The following is a 9,429-nucleotide window of genomic DNA, read 5'->3' as shown; positions in this document are numbered from 1 at the left end:
CAATCCTATTCTGTTATTTCAGTTCAGGACTCAATGGAACCGAGCCCCTTGGCTCAGACACCTGTCTGTTTCATGTCTATACAAGGTTACCCACCAGCCAACGCTTTCCAACCACACCAATCAGCCTGTTTGGAAGCCAAAAGATCACACTTCTGAGTGTGTGAGTTTGTGTGTGTATGTTGGGTTAGTGTGTGTGTGTTACCTCTTGCATTATTTAAATGCCCCCCCCCCCCCCTCTCACTTAACCCCCACCAATCATCCACCTCTCCCCTCTGCTGCATATCATTGAAGACCAGATATGTACTGGGGGAGGGGGGCTATGCATGGCTGAGCACACTGTTCAATGTGAGCTGAGCAGGCTGGCTGGGCTCCCCCCCCCCACTATCAGGCTGGCTGGGGGCTCCCCCCCCCCACACTGGTGGGACACTATCAGGCCTGGTTATCATTTCCATGAAAGACTCTCTTATCACCTGGCCCAGAGAGGTCTCCCCCCCCCCCCCCTCGCTCTCCCACCATCTATCCTCCTTCTCCCCCTTCTATCACCCTCTACTCCCACTCTCCCCCATTTCCTCCCCCTTTCATATCACCAGCCAGCCCCTCGTATCGCCTCCCTCCCTCCCTCCTTCCCTCCGTAGCTACACAACATTCACTGCTTCAAAGATTCCACCCTGCATCCCAAATGGAGCTCTATTCCTTTATAGTGCATTGGGCTCCATAAAAGTAGTGCGCACTACGTAGGGAATAGGGTGTCATTTGGGACACTACAGCCTCACACACACTTCCCCAACTCCGTGAGAGTTTGTGTGAAACGCTCAATTTGCCAAAACAGTTTTCCAGTGTAATTGGGCTTGGTACCTGTGTCCATGAGATAGCGTAGCCTCTTCTCCACGCGCGCCGCCCGGGCGTCGATGTGGCGCTGCTCGCTCTCCAGAGCAGACAGCTCCCCGACAACGTACTGACTGGTGTCTTTGAACGCCTTCTGGTAGAGGGAGAACAGAGAGAAGAGGGGGAGACGGAGAGAAGAGGGGGAGAACAGAGAGAAGAGGGGGAGAACAGAGAGAAGAGGGGAGACGGAGGAGAAGAGAGAGAAGAGGGGGAGACAGAGGAGAAAGAGAGAGAAGAGGGGGAGAAGAGGGGGAGACGGAGGAGAAGAGAGAGAGAAGAGGGGGAGACAGAGGAGAAGAGAGAGAAGGGGAGACGGAGGAGAAGAGAGAGAGAAGAGGGGGAGACGGAGGAGAAGAGAGAGAGAAGAGGGGAGACGGAGAGAAGAGGGGGAGACAGAGAGAAGAGGGGGAGATGGAGAGAAGAGGGGGAGAACAGAGAGGAAGAGGGGAGACGGAGGAGAAGAGAGAGAGAAGAGGGGAGACGGAGAGAAGAGAGAGAGAAGAAGGGGGAGACGGAGGAGAAGAGGGGGAGAAGAGGGGGAGACGGGAGAAGAGGGGAGAACAGAGAGAAGAGGGGAGACAGAGGAGAAGAGAGAGAGAAGAGGGGGAGAAGAGGGGGAGACGGAGGAGAAGAGAGAGAGAAGAGGGGGGAAGACAGAGGAGAGAGAGAGAAGGGGGAGACGGAGGAGAAGAGAGAGAAGAGGGGGAGACGGAGGAGAAGAGAGAGAGAAGAGGGGGAGACGGAGAGAAGAGGGGAGACAGAGAGAAGAGGGGGAGATGGAGAGAAGAGGGGGAGAAACAGAGAGAAGAGGGGAGACGGAGGAGAAGAGAGAGAGAGAGAGGGGGAGACGGAGACGAAGAGGAGAGAAAGGGGGAGACGGAGAGTAAGAGGAGAGAGAAGAGGGGAGACGGAGGGAGAAGGGGGGAGAAGAGGGGGAGACGGAGGAGAAGAGGGGGAGAACAGAGAGAAGAGGGGGAGACGGAGGAGAAGAGAGAGAAGAGGGGGAGAACAGAGAGAAGAGGGGGAGAACAGAGAGAAGAGGGGAGACGGAGGAGAAGAGAGAGAGAAGAGGGGGAGACGGAGGAGAAGAGAGAGAAGAGGGGGAGACGGAGAGAAGAGAGAGAGAAGAGGAGAAGAGAGAGAGAGAAGAGGGGGAGACGGAGGAGAAGAGAGAGAAGAAGAGGAGGACAGAGAGACAAAGAGAAGAAGAAGACAGAGGACAGAGAGACAAACAGAAGACAGAGGACAGAGAGACAAAGAGAAGAAAGACAGAGGACAGAGAGACAAAGAGAAGAAAGAGAGAGGACAGAGAGACAAAGAGAAGAAAGACAGAGGACAGAGAGACAAACAGAGGACAGAGAGACAAAAGAGAAGAAAGCAGAGGACAGAGAGACAAACAGAATGAAAGACAGAGGACAGAGACCAAATAGAAGACAGAGGACAAAGAGACAAAGAGAAGAAAGACAGAGGACAGAGAGACAAACAGAAGACAGAGGACAGAGAGACAAAGAGAAGACAGAGGACAGAGAGACAAAGAGAAGACAGAGGACAGAGAGACAAAGAGAAGAAAGACAGAGGACAGAGAGACACAGAGGGGTTAGAATTCCTCATGAAACAGGAATCACATACAGCATCAAAACATTATAATTTATTAAACGGGGGAGAGAGAAGAAAGGGAGAGAGGAGGTTTTGTTTTAAACAGAAGTCTTTCATTAGAAGACTGAAAAGGCACCACGATAATGGCTGCCTTGTTGTTGCTATTGTTCCCTTCTTCTTGTTGTTGTTTTGGTCTCCCTCCCTCTTCAGAGAGCGGTGGCTAGAGATAGACAGCAAAGCTTTACCAGAGAAGAAAGCGACTTGTATTTTAGCGTTTTAGTTCTAGTCGACACACTTGGAAACACTGTAGTCAGAAAAACTGACTAGTTCCCTCCCGACACACGCTCCTCTACCCAAACCTTTTTCTCCTGTGATTACACTATATGCTCCCTCTTGTCCTAATTTACTCAACCTGTATGGATGGGGTCAGGGGTCACCCCCACGTTTACCTCTTGAGTCATTCACACTCTTCCCCATCGCCCTTATTTCAGCCCACATGTCTAGTGCAGGGCTCACCAACCCTGTTCCTGGAGAGCCCCCCTGTAGGTTTTAACTCCAACCCTGTTCCTGGAGAGATACCCTCCTGTAGGTTTTAACTCCAACCCTGTTCCTGGAGAGATACCCTCCTGTAGGTTTTAACTCCAACCCTCCTGGAGGTTTTAACTCCAACCCTCCTAGAGGTTTTAACTCCAACCCTCCTGTAGGGTTTAACTCCAACCCTCCTGTAGGGTTTAACTCCAACCCTCCTGTAGGTTTTAACTCCAACCCTCCTGGAGGTATTAACTCCAACCCTCCTGGAGGTCTTAACTCCAACCCTCCTGTAGGTTTTAACTCCAACCCTCCTGTAGGTTTTAAACTCCAACCCTCCTGTAGGTCTTAACTCCAACCCTCCTGTAGATTTTAGAACCAGTGTGTTAGATGAGGGGTTTTCTTGCCAAGGGACCAATGATACCTCACATCCAGGTTAACCAGCAGCCAATCATATATTAACAAAATAATCACCACACCTCGTCTTATTACCAGGTGAATGATAACGGCTCGTAGAAGTAATCAACATGTAACAGCAACAACTAGGATGAATTAATACTATGACTAGGATGGTCTACTTTCCTTCCTTAGAGGATGAGGTGATACTATGACTAGGATGGTCTACTCTCCTTCCTTAGACGATGAGGTGATACTATGACTAGGATGGTCTACTTTCCTTCCTTAGACGATGAGGTGATACTATGACTAGGATGGTCTACTCTCCTTCCTTAGACGACGAGGTGATACTATGACTAGGATGGTCTACTCTCCTTCCTTAGACGATGAGGTGATACTATGATAGGATGGTCTACTCTCCTTCCTTAGACGATGAGGTTGATACTATGACTAGGATGGTCTACTCTCCTTCCTTAGACGATGAGGTGATACTATGACTAGGATGGTCTACTCTCCTTCCTTAGACGATGAGGTGATACTATGACTAGGATGGTCTACTCTCCTTCCTTAGAGGATGAGGTGATACTATGACTAGGATGGTCTACTCTCCTTCCTTAGACGATGAGGTGATACTATGACTAGGATGGTCTACTCTCCTTCCTTAGACGATAAGGTGATACTATGACTAGGATGGTCTACTCTCCCTTCCTTAGACGATGAGGTGATACTATGACTAGGATGGTCTACTCTCCTTCCTTAGACGATGAGGTGATACTATGACTAGGATGGTCTACTCTCCTTCCTTAGACGATGAGGTGATACTATGACTAGGATGGTCTACTCTCCTTCCTTAGACGATGAGGTGATACTATGACTAGGATGGTCTACTCTCCTTCCTTAGACGATGAGGTGATACTATGACTAGGATGGTTTACTCTCCTTCCTTAGACGATGAGGTGATACTATGACTAGGATGGTCTACTCTCCTTCCTTAGACGATGAGGTGATACTATGACTAGGATGGTCTACTCTCCTTCCTTAGACGATGAGGTGATACTATGACTAGGATGGTCTACTCTCCTTCCTTAGACGATGACGGTGATACTATGACTAGGATGGTCTACTCTCCTTCCTTGGACGATGAGGTGATACTATGACTAGGATGGTCTACTCTCCTTCCTTAGACGATGAGGTGATACTACGACTAGGATGGTCTACTCTCCTTCCTTAGACGATGGAGGTGATACTATGACTAGATGTCTACTCTCCTTCCTTAGACGATGAGGTGATACTACGACTAGGATGCGTCTACTCTCCTTCCTTAGACGATGAGGTGATACTATGACTAGGATGGTCTACTCTCCTTCCTTAGACGATGAGGTGATACTATGACTAGGATGGTCTACTCTCCTTCCTTAGACGATGAGGTGATACTATGACTAGGATGGTCTACTCTCCTTCCTTAGACGATGAGGTGATACTATGACTAGGATGGTCTACTCTCCTTCCTTAGACGATGAGGTGATACTATGACTAGGATGGTCTACTCTCCTTCCTTAGACGATGAGGTGATACTATGACTAGGATGGTCTACTCTCCTTCCTTAGACGATGAGGTGATACTATGACTAGGATGGTCTACTCTCCTTCTCCTCCTCCTGCTTACTATTCCTTAGACGGAGGCAGAAAGAAAAAGAGGGGAAAATGTTTATTCAAATTAGCTCACTAAAGAATTCCTCGAAAAAAGACATGGTATATTTAATAAAATATTTACAGCTGCTGATTCAACCTATTTTCTTAATAGGAAGAAGACCAGTGGGGAGAGAGAGAGAGACGAGAGAGAGGAGGAGAGAGAGAGAGAGAGAGAGAGAGAGAGAGAGAGAGAGAGAGAGCAGGAGAAGAGAGGAGAGAGAGAGGAGAGAGAGAGGAGAGAGAGAGAGAGAGAGAGAGAAAGAAGAGAGAGAGAGGAGAGAGAGGATAGAGAGAGATAGAGAGAGAGAGAGAGGAGAGAGAGAGAGAGAGAGAGAGAGAGAGAGAGAGAGAGAGAGAGAGAGAGAGAGGAGAGAGAGGAGAGAGAGAGAGAGAGAGAGAGAGAGAGAGAAAGAGAGATCGAAGGAGAGAGAGAGAGAAAGAGAGAGAGAGGAGAGAGAGGAGAGAGAGAGAGAGAGAAAGAGAGAGAGAGGAGAGAGAGGAGAGAGAGATAGAGAGAGAGAGGAGAGAGAGATAGGAGAGAGAGGAGAGAGAAAGAGAGAGAGAGAGGAGAGAGAGAGTGAGAGGAGAGAGAGAGAGGAGAGAGAGAGAGGAAAGAGAGAGAGGGAGAGAGAGGGAGAGGAGAGAGAGAGTGAGAGAGAGAGAGAGAGAGAGAGAGAGTGAGAGAGGAGAGAGGAGAGAGGAGAGAGGGAGAGAGAGAGAGAGAGAGAGAGAGAGAGAGAGAGAGAGAGAGAGCGATAGAGAGAAAGTTAGATATTTTTAGTCCACACAGGCCAGCACTTTTCCGGCACTCCTCCTATGAGTGGGTGTGTGGTCTTCAAGAGAGTGTGAATCTGTGAGCAACACTGTGAGGTGCTGATTCCCAGGCCCCTTCTCCCTCTCTACCTCCCTCCCTCTCCCTCCTGCTCTCTCTCTCTCTATCACATTTCTCCTCCTCAAATCAATTTTACACATGATCAGACCATTCCCTTGCATGGCGGCCTGGACCCAGCCTTAATTAGACCTGAGACATTACCATATATATTATATTAATACACACATCATTCAGCAGCTAATTCAGGACTGATGGGGATAATGGAAAGGTTGAACACCCATTAACCTCAGGGACCGGCAGGGGAGTCAGGGAGTAGGGGGTCAGGAGGTAGGGGAGAGGGGGAGTCAGGGAGGTAGGGAGAGGGGGAGTCAGGGAGTAGGGGAGAGGGGGGGAGTGAGGGAGGTAGGGGGGGTCAGGGAGGTAGGGGAGAGGGGGAGTCAGGGAGGTAGGGGAGAGGGGAGGTAGGGGAGAGGAGGGAGTCAGGGAGGTAGGGGGGGTCAGGGAGGTAGGGGAGAGGGGGAGTCGGGAAGGTAGGGGGGGGTCAGGGAGGCAGGAGAGGGGGAGTTAGGGAGGTAGGAGAGGGGGGGTCAGGGAGGTAGGAGAGGGGGGGTCAGGGAGGTAGGAGAGGGGAGTCAGGGAGGTAGGAGAGGGGGAGTCAGGGAGGTAGGAGAGGGGAGTCAGGGAGGTAGGAGAGGGGGGTCAGGGAGGTAGGAGAGGGGGAGTCAGGGAGGTAGGAGAGGGGGAGTCAGGGAGGTAGGAGAGGGGGAGTCAGGGAGGTAGGGGAGAGGGGGGAGGAGAGCGAGGCAGAGGACTCTGAGTCTCCTGTGACACAAGTAAGTAGTCATTCTCTCTCTCTCTGAGCAGCGGTATCTTGCTACTGTAATAATTAAAATGCCCCCACCCTCCTCCTCTCTTCCTTAGATCAATACAGGATATCTCTTTGTGGAGGGGAATGAAGAAGTGGTCTCTGATTGACATATCTAAAGGAGAGGAGAGAGGGATGGAGGAGAGGAGGGGAGGATGGAGAGAGGGGAGAGGGATGGAGGAGAGGAGGGGAGGATGGGGAGAGGAGAGAGGGATGGAGGAGAGGAGGGGAGGATGGGAGAGGGATGGAGGAGAGGAGGGAGGATGGGGAGAGGGATGGAGGAGAGGAGGGGAGGATGGGAGAGGAGAGAGGGATGGAGGAGAGGAGGGAGGATGGGGAGAGGGATGGAGGAGAGGAGGGGAGGATGGAGGAGGGGAGGGGAGATGAGAGTTGACGAGAGTTGTTTATCTTGTCCTTTATCTGCCAGTTATGGTGCCAGTTATCTGCCAGTTATGGGCCAGTTATCTGCCAGTTATAGGTCAGTTATCTGTCAGTTATAGGTCAGTTATCTGTCAGTTATGGGCCAGTTATCTGCCAGTTATGGGCCAGTTATGAGCCAGTTATCTGTCAGTTATAGGTCAGTTATCTGCCAGTTATGGGCCAGTTATCTGCCAGTTATAGGTCAGTTATCTGCCAGTTATCTGCCAGTTATCTGCCAGTTATGGGCCAGTTATAGGCCAGTTATGGGCCAGTTATCTGCCAGTTATAGGCCAGTTATCTGCCAGTCATCTTCCAGTTATAGGCCAGTATAAGCCAGTTATCTGCCAGTTATTGGTCAGTTATCTGCCAGTTAGCTGCCAGTTATAGGCCAGTTATCTGCCAGTTATAGGCCAGTTATCTGCCAGTTATAGGCTAGTTATCTGCCAGTTATAGGCCAGTTATAGGCCAGTTATCGGCCAGTTATCTGCCAGTTATTTGCCTGTTATCTGCCAGTTATAGGCCAGTTATCTGCCAGTTATAGGCCAGTTATAGGCTAGTTATCTGCCAGTTATAGGCCAGTTTTCTGCCAGTTATAGGCCAGTTATCTGCCAGTTATAGGCTAGTTATCTGCCAGTTATAGGCCAGTTATAGGATAGTTATCTGCCAGTTATAGGCCAGTTATCTTCCAGTTATAGGCCAGTTATCTGCCAGTTATAGGCTAGTTATCTGCCAGTTATAGGCCAGTTATCTGCCAGTTATAGGCCAGTTATGGCCAGTTATAGGCTAGTTATCTGCCAGTTGTGGGCCAGTTATGGGCCAGGTGCAGGGCTGATGCAGAGGCTTTACGGTGCGCCAGGCTGACATCTAAAGAAACAAAAGACAGGAAGAAGAAGAGGAGGAAACAGCCTCTTCTCTCCAGCGTTTTCAGGAGACCACGTCTGAACAAGACAGAGGAAATGATCCACCTTATCAGAGGGAGGGAGGGAGGGATGGAGGGAGGGGAAAGAGAGGAGGGAGGAAGGGAAGGAAGGAGGGAGGGACGGAGGGAAAGAGAGGAGGGAGGAATGGAAGGAGGGAGGGAGAGATGGATGAAGGGAGGGAAGAGAGGAGGGAGGGAGGGAAAGAGACTAGGGAGGAAGGGAGGGGGAGGGAAAGAGAGGAGGGATGTAGGGAAGGAGGGATGGAGGGAGGGAAAGAGAGATGAATTATCTATGCATAAATTACTTCATCTTCATAAGGCTTGCGAGCATCGGTGTCTGGTGCCAGTCCTCTCTCCTCGCCCGTCCGTCTCTGATCCTCTGGTACTGATCTCTGACGCTTTACCTCTGGAAGACAAGAAGAGAGGGATGGGAGGGGGGGGACAGAGAGGGTCAGAGGGAGGGGGGACAGAGAGGGACAGAGGGAGGGAGAGAGGCGAGAGAGAGGGATAGTGAGGGAGAGAGAGGAGAGGGAGGGGGGGACATAGAGGGATAGGGAGAGAGAGAGAGAGAGAGAGGGATAGGGAGGGAGGGATGAGAGAGAGAGGGGAGGGAGGGGACAGAGAGGGTCAGAGAGGGAGGGAGAAAGGAGAGAGAGGGATAAAAGGAGGGAAGGAGAGAGGGTCAGAGAGATAGGGAGCGAGAGAGGAGAGAGAGGGGAGGGAGGGGACAGAGAGGGTTAGAGAGGGAGGGAGAGAGAGAGATAAAAGGAGGGAAGGAGAGAGGGTCAGAAGGATAGGGAGGGAGAGAGGGACAGAGAGGAAGAGATGGGGGAGGGAGGGAGAGTAAGATGTTGAACCTGATTTGTGAGACATTCCACCTCATGAGCCACACAGAGAGACACTGTATGGTGCCATGGGGAGAGGAGGGATAGTGTCTACTGTGTGTGTGTGTGTGTGTGTTGTGTGTGTGTGTGTGTGTGTGTGTGTGTGTTGTGTGTGTGTGTGTGTGTGTATTTATCATGTGTGTGTTGTGTGTATTTATACATGTGTGTGTGGAGATTGTGTGTGTTTCTCTCACCTGGCCTGACCTCCACATAACTGGCTGAAGGACCTCAGCTGTGTTTTCCTGACAGCTGGCTCTGACTGAAGACTACAGGACCACGCAGTCTCTCTGTCGCCCTGCGCAGACGCTCTGCATTGTTCTGGACACACACACACACACACACACACACAGAGGCATTGTTTATACAGTCACACACACTCTCAGTAGTGCCGAGATGCCAACAGGAAAGATGTT

The 9,429-nt window shown here is 50.7% G+C and overlaps 1 protein-coding gene across 4 annotated transcripts in view; it reads right to left on the bottom strand.

Annotated features, from left to right (window-relative positions):
- The window catches only part of LOC109883414 (EH domain-binding protein 1-like), a 105,522-nt gene that overhangs the window by 70,408 nt on the left and 25,685 nt on the right, over nucleotides 1-9,429 (bottom strand). For all 4 annotated transcript variants that reach the window (XM_031813125.1, XM_031813127.1, XM_031813126.1 and 1 more), the window contains 3 exons: nucleotides 9,211-9,334; nucleotides 8,438-8,538; nucleotides 856-979 (listed from right to left, as the gene is read on the bottom strand). In XM_031813125.1, the coding sequence (XP_031668985.1) occupies nucleotides 856-865 (10 nt within the window). In that variant the 5' untranslated portion in view covers nucleotides 866-979; nucleotides 8,438-8,538; nucleotides 9,211-9,334. The remainder of the gene's footprint in view (nucleotides 1-855; nucleotides 980-8,437; nucleotides 8,539-9,210; nucleotides 9,335-9,429) is intronic.

The sequence above is a fragment of the Oncorhynchus kisutch genome, unplaced genomic scaffold (genome assembly GCF_002021735.2).
Source record: "Oncorhynchus kisutch isolate 150728-3 unplaced genomic scaffold, Okis_V2 Okis04b-Okis11a_hom, whole genome shotgun sequence".
Lineage (NCBI taxonomy): Eukaryota > Metazoa > Chordata > Actinopteri > Salmoniformes > Salmonidae > Oncorhynchus > Oncorhynchus kisutch.
Note: the sequence above shows the minus strand (reverse complement) of the source record. Positions and strands in the feature narration are given on the sequence as shown.